This window comes from Embiotoca jacksoni, unplaced genomic scaffold (assembly GCF_022577435.1).
Source record: "Embiotoca jacksoni isolate LCO1_2020_lvr unplaced genomic scaffold, fEmbJac1.0.p SCAF_11, whole genome shotgun sequence".
Classification (NCBI taxonomy): Eukaryota; Metazoa; Chordata; class Actinopteri; family Embiotocidae; genus Embiotoca; species Embiotoca jacksoni.
In genome coordinates, this window is record NW_027185241.1 from 8,919,638 (window position 1) to 8,937,273 (window position 17,636).

Consider the following 17,636-nt stretch of genomic DNA (forward strand, 5'->3'; position numbering starts at 1 on the left):
GTAGAAGACAGGAATCAGGTGGCACGATGAAAAGGTAGAGACGTTGGTTAAGGAGGAGAATGGCAAACTAATAGACAAGTTTTGGTCGACGGAAAGGTACGAATATTAAATGCCATTGAAAGCGAAAGGGGCCGTGCTTGCCAAATGTTACAACACAGTCAGGTGCTGCAAACAGATGCCAGGTTCGCCTGTAACAAGATGACACAGTTGTTGCTGAAGAGTTTTTTTGCTTCACTGTTGATATGAATGTGCTGACATGCTTTCGTTGAAAATTAAAGACAACTCATCTTTGCTGTCCTCAGCCAACGGCATCTAACGGATCAAAACAGCAACATATTTGGTGAATAAATACTGCAACACTCATGCTAATTTGCTCCAGAGTATCAATCACCACCATTCCTCAACTGTGCTTTGGCATGGCTTTACTCAGCTGTGAGGACACCCCATCCCAGCATCCATCCCTTCTCTATCCCACTAATAAAAGTCAGCCTGTGTCGTAACCCATTACGGCTGATTTATTTGATCAGATTCGTATTATTTCCTCAGTCCAAACCCCATGGCACTCTCCTCCCACCAGTGATTAAAGGCAGTAAATCAGGGGCAGGTCCTGTGTAGTGTTTACTCAGAGAGCAAGGCAGCTGCAAGCTGTTTGAGGCCCTTGTTTCTCCCTCTGTTTACATCCGTTCCCATGGCGACTGCACCACCATCTCCCGAAAGTCTGGAACTTGGCCCTGGGCTGTTTTGGTTACGTTCAAAAGTTTTTAGCTGCTGTGTCTACCCAGAGCTCGCAGTGACTTCACCCAGCCAGAGAGCAAGCAAGCTCAGTGATGTTGGACGAGCCGAGGAGGGAAGGAGAGGGAAAAGTGAGAGGAGTAGAGGAGGGAGGGACAAAATCTGGGGGTAGGCAGGCACAGGGTGGGGGGAGGGCGAAAAGCCAAGAGCATTACATCATTGCTGGAGCAGAGTCAGAAAGGGAAGGATATGAGTCAGTGTACTGACTGCACCTCTCTCTCCCTCTCCCTCTCGCTGCTCTTGGATGGAAGCCAGGCCCCTAGTGTTTGAGTCCCCAGTACTTGAGGTAGAGTTTGGACTGTGGGGGATTGGGACAGTAAAAGCTTAGTGTGTGTACAGACGGCAGGATTTGTAGGTTGAAGCAAGTCCAGTGGGGCTCGAGTTGAGGTGTGGACACCCCCCCTCCCCCCGACGGGTCCAGAAGAAAGATGCAGAGGATTAACAGAACAATGAACGGTTGTCAGTTCTTCTCCATCTTGGAGTAAAATATCAGAACGAGTTTGTGAAATAGTCTTTGGAGTAGGAGAGCAACAAAAAAAAAAGTAAAAGACTGAGGATTCAGGGAGGGAAGAAGGTCTAGTAATGATGTCATGGTGGAGTGAAGGTGGGTGGGGGCTGGTGCGGTGGTGGTTCTTGGGCGGGGATGTAGGAGGAGAGCCGGGCTGAGAGCAAGGCACTCAGTAATGTGAGAGTGCAGGGTCAGGACTGCAGAGTGTCTACCTGCTCTCCCCCGGGGCCCAGAGCTCAGGCTATTATCAATCCCCCCAGTGGAGCCACAGCCTGTCATTATTCACTCACGAACATACACACATGTTCACACAGCTCAATGAACAGTCGCACACTGACATACACACTTATTCACACACAAACACTTTGAAGATACTGTACAGGCTGGTGAATAATGTATCAACAGGCAAACAGATGCAAACAGAACAGAAGAGAACTAAAAGAAACTCATATACTGTATGTGGATAGTGGAAACACACTAAAATGATTCATTTGAATAAAGCATGTTGATACCAAGAAAACATTTATGTCCTGGTAAATTAAAAGCTTTTATTTAGTATAAAGCATAGTGGTTCAACATCACAAGGTTTGGGTAGAAAAAGAAAAAGAAGAAACAAAAAAAATTTGGTTTGTAAAACTTTCGACAATAGGGGACCACAACTACCCAGAACCAATTGTGATATGTTCAGACTTCATAAGAAGCAGGGAATCTTAACTTTTAAGTCCTGAATTTTGCTTAAAAATAACCTCAGTGATCAATTTATTACTACAACGAAGAATATTCAGTAAAAATTTTTTTTATCTCCACAGCAATAAGTAAGGGGTATTTAAAAAAACAAAAAAATGAATCTTTCTATCCTCTTATATTCACTACTTGTGCCTTTTTGCCTGCAGTCAGTCTGAAACGTCTTTATTTATCAGCAGAGTCAGCACAAAGCTGAGTTAATCCCCAAAGGAAGTGCTGTCAGATGTTAGTGTTGTTTTTCCTCCCACTGGACAAGCAGGTTGTGTTTTGGTGAGTGTGGTGGCGACGGACACGGCGCTCGTGTGAGCATTACTGACAGACAGCTGCAGAGGTACAACCTGTGCCGGCTTCAAAGAAGCCTTTCTTCTCTGGAAAGCGAGAGTCTAACATTGGTGTGCTGAGTCCACTTGAGCTTTTTGGTTGTTTGTTTATTATCTACCCGTCAGGACTGTGATGTTACTGTAACTCTTCATCTGTGTGATCAAGTGTGAGTAAAATCATATGCATTAATGTAATATATGAAACACACTCTATGGGATATTTTTGGACATAATAATACATGAAAACACATTTTTTTCATTTAAAATACCATTTGTTCAAATGAGCACAACGACAGGAAAAACATTGACACTTTTAAAACAAAATAATGTGAACGATCCAGTTCACAGGCATTTGAGATGTGAGCAGTGTCAAAGATTTGTTGAATTTTTTATTTATTTATTTTTTTTATCCACAGCTTGGAGCAAAAAAGAAAATCACCTCATAAAATCTCATTCTACATCCACAATACAAAAAACCTTCCTCATGTAGTCATTAAAATGCATAAAATCCAGCAAACCCGTTTTTATCTACAAAATGTAGCATGTCACTGCCACGTGACTGTTATTTCGAGAGTAAATGTTGAGGGAAACTGTGTTGATGTGGTGCGCAGCTCCACTGCATACCTCGTTGTACTTTCATGACTTTTCCCATGTGGAAATGTTTGGATTCGCAGTGTTGCTCAGATGTCATATGTGCTGTTAAATGAGTGTGATTGTGATGAATTGGGATGTTAGACAGGCATGGCACACAGTCAGGATGGTAATAGTCCTGCGTGTGTGTGGAGCAATCTAAAATGTCTGGAGCGTAAATGCACATATTTAGGCCTGGAAAAATACAGGTATTTATTCAGGTGGAGGACCGTTTGCTCTGGTGCACCCCCTACTTTTGGCCGTCACTCCTTCAGAACTCACTATTACGGTAATCCAGGCTATGATGTGGTCAGTTGATTGCTTTAACTCGTTGAAAACAGTTAACCGAAATGCTTCTTGTTTTTCCTAATTTCTAAATGCTTGAGGAAATGGAGCCTTATTGACTGGTGAGTGGCAGCATTCATCCTGATGACACCGACAACAGGAAATTTGATTGATTCTTCTGATGCAGTTTATTAAAGAATCATGTAGCGGGGTGATGTTTTTTTTTACGCTGCAGGGACTGAAAAGTTACTGTATGTGTACGGGTGTAGCAGCACCCTGCAGCTGGGAATTGGTGTTCTTACAAGCAGGGATTAGGTGGCAGTTGTATAAATGATGTCACTGCATGCAGATGTAGTGGTCTCGATGGCTGCAGCCCCGAGCCAGTGACTGAGACAGGATTGCTGTCAATAGTTTAAGCTTACCCTGGGCCTCTGTACATATGATTTATTGATGTGGCCGTGAGTGCGGATAGGTCCGTTGGTCTGCACACACTTTTGTGTTGACCTAAGGAGATTTTCCCCTCAGGGCTTCAACCGCTGCAGCAGTGTCTGAATCTGATTCTCATCAAACGCATCTTATGTGGTTGTGACGATAAATATTATTCATTTATCGCCACCAACATCATTATTCATTCATTGTACTACATGAACTGTGCTTGTGTAAAGTGCATCCAAAAACTCCCAAGATGCCTCGGTTTAAAGTGCAGCACGAGTACACACAGTCACACACTGTTTTTTTTTTTCTATTCTGAGTTTGTAGCTGCTGAAATTGTTCTGAAACAACACAGATGTGAAATAAAAAACATCGGTTAAATTACTTTTAAGATGGAAGAGCAGTTTTCTTCAGCAGACTCACACTGTAGAATTACAATAGTACAATTGCTCTTCTCTGTGTGATGCTCTTTGTCAAGCCTCTCCTTCGAACATGGTACTGAAACCAGCACAGACATTTGTGAGGTCATTGTGAAGAAGTGCACTTTTTACGACAAGTCCCCTCTCTGTGACATGTACTGTATGTTAAGACAAAGATTAATGCAGTGTTTGGACATTTTGAAACCTGTTGTCCATTCAGAAGTAATTTTGAATGATCAGGAACATTTTCTCTCTTTTACCTTAAAGCTAACAAAGGTCTTTAACAGAGCTGCTTCTTTTATTTTAAAGGATATTTTTGCTGTTATTGTTTTTTTTTATTTTTCACAAGCCTGATATAGTTTATTCTATTCTGTCACAGACCTCAATTCTTGTCCAACATCTGTTTAAAAACACATCAGTGAGCCACGCAGTTGTACGGGGTGACTGCTGTAAACACACATCAGCATGCCTCGTCTGCTGCTGACAGTGGTACCAGTATTTGCTCAAAAAAACTGCAGGACCCAGCTATTTTATGAAATAATGTAAACTTGAAAAATTAAAGTATATATTTGTGAACTATTTTTAAAGTTTACATCCACAGTTGGAGTGAATGAGCTGTAGGCCAGAAGGTCGGAAAGCACCGAGATACAAAAACATAACACGTCCACAAACTGTTTTCTTACTTCTATTTCTACTTCGATTTTTACCTCCAACCTTAGTTTCTAAAAAGCTGTCGTTGAAGTTGTAAATATTACAGAGCCCGTTCCCATGATTTGTTTTTATTTGTCCGTCATGCATTTTTTAATTTCCCTTACTTTCTGCACTGTAGTGTACAACTATATTCAGTATGACTTAGTTTTAATAATTTTCTAATCAATAATCTGCCATGATAATATAAATGTGAAATAGATATTGATTATGTTTATTTATTGAAACACTGTAAGTAAAAACTCTGGAAGAAATCAGGAAATATTTATTTATATATCTTTTTTCAAATTTCTCAGAACCAGAATCAGCCTTAAAGATTCATGTATTTTCATGAGTTTTAAATGAGTTCATGTGAATAAACAGTTAATAAATGTTTAGTAACACTGACAATTTTGGATTTAACCATGTATAATTTAAAATGATTAAAGGTATGTCATACTGCACGATCACCTCTTCATTATACGTCTATACATCAGGTCCTTTATAGGGGAAGTTAAAATAAGCACCACAGTGGGTTCTAGAGGTTGTCAATATTGGGTTGGATGCTGTTATGTGACAAAGCAAAGAATAATACTCTTACATTATCTATAACAGTGTAAAACTTGATTTTCATTGTGTGTTTGTGTCCTTTCAGGCCTGTCCCCGGCTCTCTGTCCTCACTACTGCACCTACGAAACAGACAGAGACAGCCTCTGCCAGCCTCCATGCCTGGAACTCTGCCAGACCCGACCATGCCTGGCTCCTCCGCTGTGCTGATGCCTGTGAGTACAACAACGAACTGCAGAGCACATTCACTTATGGGCGCACTCACACATGAAGAAGCAAAAACCACTCGCTCATGTGATGACAATCTAGTTTACATTCCCACTGCTCCTAAACTATGTAGGTTTGCAGTTTGGGATGTTTTCTATCGCCATTAAAATGACTCACTGCTAATACTTATCTCCTGTAGAAATGTATGATTCTTCCTATGGGTGTAGAATAGAAACTGTATTGAAATTAAGGCAAAAACATTTACAAGAGCCACATGTGTAATGTGAAATGATAACGATGCAAAGAAAGCTCCTCGTATCAGGATTATAATGATATAACATATGTTCTCATTGTAACACAAGACAGACTGTGTTTATGATACTGAAAAATCCCTCCCATGTTTATTAAATTAAGAGCTAAGCGATTTTTGGGAAGATTGACGGTTCAGGAAAGGGTGCAGGTTTGGGTGATATTTTTACACAAAACACACTTACTGCAATTAAGGCTGTGTGTCAGGTTCTAGACCTGAGTCTCTATGGACGAGGAGGGAGAGGGGGGGGGGTCTGACAAAGCAGGGGTAGAGAGAGAGAGAGAGGCCATTCCTCATCGAGACCACCACACCACCCAGAGCTCAGCAGCTGGGAGGTCACAGCAGCTCACACACACACACACACACACACACACACACACACACACACACACACACACACACACACACACACACATACAGACACTCAAACAAAGGTTTCTTCTTTCCTGCATACACTGCATGGCGAACACTACTCACATTATCACCCCGCGCAGGTGACCTTTCACCCCTGTTAGCTTATCCAGCTGATTTCCTCACATTCACATTTCAGCTGTGACACATGACCACACTGACCTGGGGTCAGTCAGAGGCAGGCAGAGAGCACATACACATGAATACAGGTTCAAATGCATTTGTGAACTAACTCACATCACCTTAACACATCGTGCAGCTGGAATGACTGAGGTTTCTGACCGAGGTTTCTGACACTCACCATACTATTATCAGAAACACGCACACCCCTGTTGCACCGGCTTCCTGTGTTAAGTCCCTCTGTGTTGGCTTCCTGTTTTGGGTCAGCTCCAGTTATCATCACACAGAACTGTGCACAGGGCAGCCTGTCATGTGAAATCAGGCTCTCATGCTCTCATGCTCTCTCATCTCGTCCCCCATAGCCTGCTGGGTAGGACGATAAGTCTCACTTTAAATGCGACAGCTTTTTTATTTCTCTCAAAGCAGTGATTGTATCTCAATGGGATGTAAAAAATCATCAGAAACAGCTTAACATTTAGAGTTTATTAATACACGTTGTATGCACATGTTCTGTGGTGTGGGAATTATATGTCTATGCTTGTGAGTATGACCGTTCCCATGTTGTTGTAATCTACAGATGGAGAGACAAATGTCCATGGGCTCCAATATGATGGGCATGCAAAGCCCCGCCCACAGCAGCTCCTGTTCCTCCACTCACATTCCCTCCATGCACTCAGAGGCCAAACTGGTGAGTATATGCAAGTATTCACATGGATAGGTACACATTTATTCACACACATACGCAAGTGCACACACGCACGCGCGCACACACACACACACACACACACACACACACACACACACACACACACACACACACACACACACACACACACACACACACACACACACACACTCGCTCAAAGTGTTGCAACTTTCTTTTCCACTGGGCTGTGCCAGCAAAGCTGCACTCTTAGTCCTGTGTGGATTTCATCATTTGGTGTGTAATCAAAGCTGTGTCTGAACCTGCCAGTGCAGTGCTGGAGACTCTCGCTGGAATAATGGACCCTTTATGTGGTTGTGGTTCCGCTGCCCACCGACTGCCTGATGTATATCTTAATGTACAGAACATGTTCTGTAGGTCCTGCAACTTGTTAGCACTAGTTTAACACAGCGGGGAAAAAATTAAATGACCTCATCCTTCACAAAGCAGGCAGTTAGAGCGATGGGAATGAGAAGAGACCGAGTTGCATGCTAAAACTTCTGGGACACTATATCCAGTGACTGACGGCATACCTCTGATTAATGTAAAATGGCTAACAGGTACACTCAAGGTGATATAAATTGATTAATACTGTAGCAACATGATCAACTGCCAACCTTTGTTTTCAAAATAAATAATAGCGTCATTACTTTGATATAAAAAAAATCACAACCCATAATGAAAAGCTTTGGCTGCTCTTTGTGTTTGAAATATTTGCAGATAGCTGAGTTTACTGGAGAGAAGCAGCTTGTAGGGAAAGGGAGAGGGAGAGACAGAGGGAGAGAGAGAGAGAGAGAGAGAGAGAGGGAGAGAATGAGGGAGAGAGATAGGGAGAGGGAGAGAATGAGGGAGAGAGCGAGGGAAAGAGAGGGAGGGAGAGAGAGAGAGAGGGAGAGAGAGAGGAGGTAGTAGAGGTCATCAGAAGAGTTATTGCTCTGATAGAGGAGAGCAGGAGCAGTCCCAGGGCATTTAATTCTCCTTCTTCCTCCTGCTCTCTCAAGATTGATTGTCTTTGTAGTCTTTTGAATCTCTTCAACTGTTCCTATGGTAACACACTAGGGTAACACAATATTAGTGTATTAGGCTTATCTCTCCTCTGGCCGTCATCCAGACACATCTTACTCTTTTTTTTCCCTCCTCCTATCTGTGTAATTGAATTGTAAATGCTCTGTTAGGTCTCCCATAAACATATGCAGTCCCTAAATGGCTGCAGGCCCCTCAACCATGCAACTTTCTGGTTAGTTGGCCATTCAGACACAAGGCACAACAACCAAACGTGGATCAATTTGAGATTCTGCTCCCTGATGTCTGAACGTAACTGATGGAATTCCGTGATTGTGGACAGAAAGTGAGAGACTAATTGTGTTATCCGGGTGCGATCTCCAGCATGGGTTTCATAAGCATAGACGGGGTCTCTAATGTCTGTAATATCCTCGCCCGGGCCAGGTCGATAAATACGGCCTCGCTATCGGATAACTGGGCCATGATCAGGCCCATGTGTCCCCTGCGACGTTCTCAATCCGGCCCTAATCGCATTACCCCAACCATGTTGACTTTCCGCCAATGGGAAATCTCCCCACTGTAACCCCACACCTCAGAGGAAGGACCTGGATGCACTCTTTCTGCTCAGCGTTTACATTGTGAGAGTGGAGAGGGGGATTGAGTGGGACTTTGATTGACATGAAGAAAATAGATAGACAGGCACATTGAGCAGGGGAGTTGAAAGGCGAGAGACAGTATTGATATTCTGAGAGACCAAACAGCGAATGGGAGTGAGAAGCTAGAGGAAGTCTTTGTGAGTGACAGAAACATTGTTTGTGAGAACTTGGCCTGGTTTCATTTACCTTTTTCTGTGGTTTCCTGCATGTTTGCGCACATGGGCGTGCTTGTGATTGTTTGGTATTTTGTGGTAACTAGAAGCATTCTCCCTCTCCTGTCAGAGAACGCATGCTCTGAGTCTGGGCTAATGAAGGCTAATTGATTTTGTGGTGGGCCAGAGCAGTAGGGAGGCCTGTCTCTGGTGTAAATAGTTAATGAGCCAAAGGACTGCTGTGGCCCCTTGGGGACCCATATCTCGCTCTATGCTCTGTGTTTGTGCTCTCTGGGCCAAAGACTGTATCTGCATCAGTGCCCATCTTTGTTCCCCTGATTTTCTCCTTAAGTGCCATCATTTAAGTGGTACAGCAAATCCTGATGGTGGAATAATTGACATGTATGGTTCTTCCTTAATGCTCGTGGTTTGTTGTCTGGGAGAGTTGCTGAGATCGGAATGTTTTATTAGTTTTGGTTCAAATGTTTTTCTCCTCTTGCAAAGGACTGGGTGCTCATCGTGCCGGGTGTGGTTGAGTTCTGCTCTGTTGTGGTCTGGGGAATTGAATGGTGAGTGTTGTGTGCTGGAGGTTATGGGATAGTTGACCCTCGCAGCGTGGAGGAAACGCAGCAGAGAGGAGGCCAAGTTCCACAGCACGCCGGCCAAAGCATTACGTCACCGCCCAGAGCCAGTTCTCCACAGGGCCTTGCAAAGACTCTCGCCCGCACACACACACACACACACACACACACACACACACACACACACACACACACGCACACACACACACACACGCGCGCAAACACACGCTCACACACTGCCTTCTCCAACTCAGTGTCATCTTCATTGCACAGTGACACATACAGTACTTTGATAGCTACACACACACGCACACACACACACACACACACACACACACACACACACACACACACACACACACACACACACACACACATAGAGTCAGGTACTTAAAAACAAGTGTACATACAAGTGAGACATACTTGTCTGCTCAGAATAAACATGCATACGTGGAGATTCACAAACTGTATAAACACTCATGAATATGTATTCTCCTCTAAAAACCTTCCTCTCATGCTCAAATTGTTTAACATCTTTGTTTGTATGATGTAAGGTATTCACTATCATTTTTAATCTGTAACAAGTAAAGCCCAAACAAGCTCTTATCAAGTTTCTTCTGAAGAACTTCTGCGAATACCAACAACGGCTCATGACTCAGTTCATGTCTTTTTAGAGTGGCGGATTCTGGCATTGTTTTTGTGTCTTTTAAATGAGCTCCGTGCTTTCCACACATCCTGCCTGCTTGCTAATTTCAGACAGAGGGGAAGCAGTTCGGTGCTGGTGTATGAAAATGTGGTCTTTATTATCTCCCAATTATCTATTGTTTACATTGTTACTAAGGACAATAAATTTGTCACTAAGCATCAGGCTAGGTGCTGAGATTTTTATGAGGTAAACAATACTATATGTTCTTTCATTGCAGCACGCTTGGCTGTGGAGCTGGCACTTGATTGGTGGATGACATAATTCCTGGCATGCTCTAAATATGCTCCTTTTTACTCGAAGAGGGAAAAAAAACAGTGCTTCTCTTAAAGAAACATTTCACAGCACACAGGAGAACCAATAATCAAAGTATTTCTCGTGCACTAATGTCGCTTTTCATATTTTCTTTACACAAACCTTCTGCTTCAGTGTAGTTACAGAACTGCAACATGACATTGGGATTAATAGACTTAAAAAAAGATTACGTTTTGTCCTAAACAGCGAACAAGAACAAGGAGTTACATGTGTAATTTGTTCAAAATGCTAAGAAAATACAAATTGTGAAGCTGCCACATATGTGTCAGTTTTCAACTACGTGGTGATTGATTGAGAGATTAGCTCAGTATGAAGTCATTTGTAGGCAGTTAAATCATTAGCGTACATGGTAACCCTATTACGTGTTCCATTCATTTTCCTCCACTGTAGTAGGGGAGCACCTCTGGCTAAACCTCTTGTTGTGAGGAGGAGCAGCGCACACAATAGGAGTCTAACTCCAGGTTTTGTAAGCAACATCTGTATGAATGGTGGCATTGTCAGGGTATGATGTCACTGAACAGGGACGGTGAGCTAAGAGCACAGCTGAATCTGCAGGCCGCTTCAGTGAGCCTCAGAATATGTGTATGTGCACTGCATGTTTGTATGCATTCTCGTGATAGTGGCTCTTTTTTCCAGTGCATTGGCACCAGCTGTGGTACTCATTGTGCTTGGAGTCAAAACACATCTGTGGACAACGTGGGCTAGCAAAAACCCACACAGAGTTCGCACATGGTTTTTGATACACATCAGTTATATGCATATGTGTGGTTAGTTGAATAAACATGAATGGGGCTGTGCAGTCAAACAGGGACACATTGAGAGAAGGTTAAATGTCTTTTTTTAGATGATAAACTGATGTCTTTCTATTTCCATGAAGGCGAGTGGTTTTAGCAGAGTGGAGTGACAGACTGAGCTGCTGGATCAATGTGTCTGCCAGTTTATCAGTGCTGAAGATAGACCAGAAAGGGGCCCCTCTCTCACTGCTTCCACCAATGCCGAAGAGCTCGGCTATTTTGAACCAAAACTGTACAGTACAGTCACACCCATAGGATTGTTTGATGCAATAACAAACTATGTGCTTTTTAAACCACAATTCTCACAATTAATGCATTCTGCTTTCAAGGATTGATTTAAGCCTTTCATAACATGCTGGGTCTGTATCTTCTGCTCCAGAAATATCACTACAAAACCATACACAAAGTTTTTAAACTTTGTAAATATACGTATATTTGCAAAACACATTTGGGGCGATCTTTACATATTTACAGAGTCAACCTAGCAGAAGGAACAAGCAGTGTCACAGTTGTTGATACACAGTACTTTTCTATACCACTGTTGAAAGGGATTTTTATTGGACAGGGTCATGTCTTCCCATCTTTTAAGAACTGTGGATACTTGTCTTTATATCTGAGTAGTTACACGTGTGTGTGTTTCTCTGTGACTGTGTGTGCGTCGGGGTATGGGGACGAGGCTTGTGGTGCAGGGCGTCGCATCTGTTTGTCTTTGGTTGACCGCATGTTGTTTTAGGTGTGCTGATGGGAGGTGTATGTGAAGAGCCATTTGGTCATGGTTCAGGGCCCGTGAATGGGACAGGACTCAGAGCAGAGCCAAGCTTGGGTAAACCAGCTGCCGTCCCCACAGCGTGCCAGACTGGACTGGTCCAGCCACCATGAGCCCCCCTGGAGCCTGAGCATTGAACGAGATGCTCAGTGGACTCCAAAATAACCTTCAAACCACTGGTGGGGTGATTGGAAAACAGCCTGTTGGGTCAGAAATTTTCAGTCTGATAAAGTTTTGTCACTATTGCCCCAGTTAGGTGACTTCCTCATCCCTCAAACAAGTTAATTCTTACAGGCTGGAAGCACTTTTGTTTTCTCTTTGAAAGGAAAAAGGATTGCTTCTTAGACATTATGACATGTTGGAACACAAGAGTCATCTCGTGCCTGTGGGTGCCTCAACAACGTGTGAACGTAATCCAAATGTTAATAGAAATAGCTCATGATACAAAAAGAGTATTTATCATCTCCACTATAACTCCAAACAGAGGATCATTCATTACAATGAAAGGGAATTAAAGTGCCTTTTTTTACGCCAAAATACACAAACATTAGAGGTCTGATATTTTAAGCTTCTTTGAAATTATGTTTTATTCAAGTCGTCACATTTCATCTTACATTTATTAACACAATGACCCATAATTTGCCTGTCACGTTTGATGCCGCAGCTTAAGAGTATGTCAATGCTGATTGTTGTATTCATGCTTGGTCTGTCTGTCTCACTGTGGGGCATTCTCCGTATTCAAGATTGTGACAGTGGGTGTAGTGACAACCATGTAGGCTGCACTCGAGCAGGGCTTTTACAAGAGAAGGAACAGTGGGGATATGCAGGCTGGAGTCAGAAGCCCATCCATTAACTTGACAGGGTGCAGAAGCTGCCAAGAGTATGAGCGCATGCTTTGGAACATGCTCCTTGGTGGGCGTGTGTCTTGCTGCGCCCATGCCGCCACGGTTCCTCCGAGCACCACCCGAGCGTTTGGCCCTGGCAGAACAGCCAGTCTATGTCCATCTTCCCGTCTGAGTCTGGAACTACAGGACAGCTCTGTGTGTTCAGCTCGGCTCTGATCAGCTTGGCTCCGAACCTGAGAGAGGAGAGAGGGGGCGACATTATAGCCCAGTGCTCCCATCAGACTGTCTGCCTCACTGTTCCCTGAGGAAATCAGTTTAACAGTCCCCAGCTCTTGGCAAGCAGAGGGAGAGGGGGTGGAGGAACAGGGAGGTGTGTGTGTGAGAGAGAGAAAGAGAAAGAAGGGGGGGATGTTACTGCCTCTCTGGGCGAGTGGGAAATCTAATAAAATTGAACTAATGGGGGGTGTGGAGTTTTAGGGGACAGAGAGTGGGTTTTGCAGGCAGGCACTGGTGGGTAATGGTGGTGATGGAGATGAGGAGGATGGAACAGGATCCTCTGAATGTTTGGCAAAGCAACAGAGCCGAACTCCTGCTTTCAACTGCAAATGGTGAACCCACGTCGGGTTTAGAGTGTGAGTTAGGGGGCCTAGGCCTACATAAAACACCGCCAGGAAAGTTACAGCTATGATATATCATGCAATTAGAAATACTGTGCTTACACACGATCACTGTACTTCTCAGAGACAGACAGAAGCTTTATTGTTTCTCTGTGGACTCTTTAATGGGAAGCGGAAGATCTCCATTCGAAACTTTGATCTTTTTGCAGTTAAACTATGACTCTATAGTCTGGTTAAATCTTTCTAACCCGCTGTAAGGCGCCAGAGGGCCACAGGTCCCCTGATGGTAAACTGCTCCACTTTTAAGGGGAATAAAAGTGCTCACCCTGACCCCACTGAATTTGATTTACCCATCCTCAGGCAAGCGTGGTCTCCTCTCTTTTGTACCTGCTCCGTGCTCTCGCTTTCTCCTCCCAGGGTTAATAGATATGAAGTCATCTGGTGAGGAGAAACCTGAGTGTGTTCTCAGGATGTGCCCAGAGCACTCACAGAGACATCACTCACAGCCCTTCGTGTCAGAGAGGTAGCAGTCGTGAATAAATATCATTAATGGATGATCACCTGGTATCCCTGAAACCACATTAATGAGAGGCCTAAAAAAAGGAGTGGGAGTGGAGAGGTCAGGGGGCAAAGGTCTGAGAGGAGATAGCTTCCCTCTGGGCAAAAGATGGCTGAATCAGGGATGGTGCTTTACCAGTAGAAAATCAATAGTGCTACCACTGTCAGAATGCATGAAATGTGTCAAATGCATTCATTCATTAGGCTAGTTTTCATAATCTATGGTTTCACAGAGACCTCCACTTCTTGTTGTCTCTTTCCTGTGTTTTCCTAATTTTCACCACCAACAGGGCAGACAGTGGACAGATAGGCTGTGTGCCATCCCAGCTGTGAGTGCTCTGTGCTGCCACAGGCTAACACCTGCAATGTGTTAATGACTGTTTTCTATGGCAGCCATGTTGCTGCAGGAGAAATGTATGTGTATGTGTGTGTGTGTGTGTGTCATTAGAGTAAAATGCACATAGTGGTTAAGTTCTTGTGCTCAGCACAGTCTGGGGAAATACAACCATGTGTTAAAGAGTCATTAGGGAGCTGATGAAGGTGTTTGAGAATCACAGCCTGCTCATCATCGCTCTGCTAACGTCCCTTAGTTGCGTCACTGTGGTTCTGGATACAAAGACTTAGGTTTTGGCTGAGCTGGGTTTAACTGAGCTCTGTCTCAACTCCACATGGAGCAGAAGCACACACTTGTGCACAGATAGCTTCAGGAACAGGCTTAAATCACGGTAAGGGTTTTCTCTTTCAACACAGTGTGAACTGTGGCTTTTTCTTTCAACTCTACTGTTAGTGTGTTGATATAATACTGTACATGCTTCTCGTTAAAGTAGCTACATGTCCCTTGATTGATATAGCACTTTTCTAACTGCAGTTACATAATACTTTACAATAAAAAAAAAAAGCAGAACACAGAACGTTTAAAGATTAGAAGTATTAAAACACAATAAAAGGAAAATAATTTACTGATGTGCAGTTTAAGAAAAGTGAGTTTTTAAAGGTGATTAAAACTCAGAAACAGGAGATTGCAGCCCTGAACGTCTAAGGGAAGTCATTTTCCTTAGTATTTGAGGCATAACTGTAAGGGTCCAGTCTCGGGTTAAGTCTGGAGTGGTTTAAGTTTAGTGTGTTGATACCTTTAAGTTGCCTGCTGTCTTTGCTTGTTAGATGTTTCTTTATTTCTTGGATTTGTTTGTTATGTGTGATAGGTTTTGCTTAAGATATGCTGTCTCAGTTCAAATATATGAATATTACCCTGTGTTGCATTGCACTTGGTTAATGTTGTGCTTCGTTTCTGCCTGTTTATCACCATGGAGGCTTGTGCAGCTCCCACTCAGCTCTTTGACCTGCCGCTGTACTTTGACACACTCTGGCCTCTTTGGATGCAGGCTAATTCAATTAATAAACAGATAGTGCTGCGCTGCCAGCTGGACAGCTCCTGATGAATGAGCAATCGCTTGTCTTGGGCTGAGGGTGTGTGAGGAAGAGACACTAAAATCCATCTAATCTCTTCCCACCTCTGGTGTCTCTCTCTCAGTGACCCCCTTCACCTCCTTTTACCCTCTCTGTCCTTTTCCCCTGCTGCCTGGTTGGCAGGGAGCTCCACCAGATGAGCATCTTACCGTCAGACAGACAACTTTGCTAAGGCCACAAAATAGAGTGCAGAGGTAGACAGGCTGGCAGCAGACTCCTCTTCTGCCTCCTGTTCATTCAGGTGACTGCGTGCTCTGTGAGTGGCAGGCCGAAGCTTGTCAAATTCTGATTGGTTTTCTTTTTCACGAGAGGGGTGGGCCTCCCCTCTCGTGCACACTGACAAGCTGAAGTCTGAAGGGAAGGTGTTTAGTGAGGGCTGTCATCTTCAGCGTTCATCCTGTGATACACAGATGTCCTTGTCGACACGGGTGACTATGATTGATCTGTAAGCTCTTTAAATCCATTTTCTGTTTTAGTTGCATGTCAATTAGCTGTTTATTATGTCTGCATTTTTATACCTCGTCCAGATAGACTGCAAACTATACTGTTGACAGTAACAATATATTACAGAAAGTCTTCTCAGCTCCTCTTGTTACCCTCAGTGAGTCTCTGTGATGCTGCGGACAGCTGTAGGCTTGAGGGCACCTGCTGTGTGTTAGTGTGGTATTTTAACCTCTGTCTCACTGGTCACAAAAAGCAAGGGCTGTGGCCCCTGAGAGTTGGGCTCCTTAGGTTGTGGCGAAGGCAGTCAAATTATGTGGTTATCAATGACATTATAAGAGAGAAAATGTAAATAACATCCATACTGATGTGCAACAGATAAAAAAAAAAACTGTATCATGTGGCTCCAGAAATGTACCTGTGTCTCAATGTCAAACATATTTTGGTATGACAAACAGAAACCCAACCAAAACAGGCTTGACAAGCTCATAATTTCACCGTTCCGGTTTCATGTGTAGCTCTCCGTATCACACTCTGTGTATGGAAAACCAACTAAAGACAACTAAACTACTAGTAAATCTTTTTTGAGACACATATGTCATTTGTTAATACAATACAACCAGGAGAGTACATGCTCTTTTTTTGACTTTCCCCCATCTTCTAAAATGATTTATTTGACTGTGCCTCCTCCCTACTTGTAAAAGCTTTCCACTCATGGATCATGGACAGCAAAGAGAGGGGAGTGGAGGACTGATGTTGTGCTCTGGCCATGTCCTAGCATTGTGATCCAGACCAGCTGGATGCCATTCCCTATGGGAATCATGAATGTGAAGGTTGTTAAAAGATATGGAGCCTTGGACTCGGCGTGGACTCTCTGACAGCAGCTGGGAGAAGGGGGAAGGGAGCAGAGAGAGGAAAGAGAGCACTGGGAAAGAGAATAGAAAACTTTGAGGAATTCACAACAGTAGCCCTGGAATGAATGTCGTTGCTTTCATTTTTGATTGTACATTTTTGTTAAAAGTGATGAATTATCACTTTTTTATTGTCTTAAACTGTTTATTAACATCAGGAGTGTGCTTTTGGTAAAAAAAAAAAAAAGAAGAAAAAAAAGATTTGCCTTGCAACCTCTAACAAGCCATTAAAATATGTCATGCATTTTTTATTTATGTCCAGGTTTATGTGAGGCTGCTGCTCTTGCGGTTATCTTTATGTGATGCCCAGAAAAACAGACTCTCAAGGAGAAGTGCATTCGGTAAACATGAGGAACACAAGTGCACCTTTGGTGAAACTCTCTCTGGTCCCCCTCCCAGACTGCTCAGAGACACCATCTCAGTCAGGGATAAGTAGACCACACAGTTAAAGCAACAAATGTACTGCTGGGTCAACAGTAAAGGAGCAGTCTGAGGCTCGCACCTTACCAGCAAGCTAATCTCACTGGCAGACATCCAGACACACACACACACACACACCCACACACACACACACACACACACACACACACACACACATGCTTAGATGAGAGAGAGGCTATTAGGAATATGAAGAGGAGGTACTGGTGTGATGGCAATCATGAAAGGTAAAGAGCAAGAATGACAGGACTGAAG

General features: G+C 43.4%; 1 protein-coding gene across 3 annotated transcripts in view; it reads left to right on the plus strand.

Annotated features, from left to right (window-relative positions):
- The window catches only part of creb5b (cAMP responsive element binding protein 5b), a 39,663-nt gene that overhangs the window by 14,735 nt on the left and 7,292 nt on the right, over positions 1-17,636 (plus strand). For all 3 annotated transcript variants that reach the window (XR_011177918.1, XM_069142971.1, XM_069142972.1), the window contains 2 exons: positions 5,473-5,599; positions 7,010-7,120. Coding sequence is in view for 2 of the 3 variants with exons in the window: in XM_069142971.1 (XP_068999072.1) it covers positions 5,473-5,599; positions 7,010-7,120 (238 nt within the window). In the remaining variant the exon portion in view is untranslated. The remainder of the gene's footprint in view (positions 1-5,472; positions 5,600-7,009; positions 7,121-17,636) is intronic.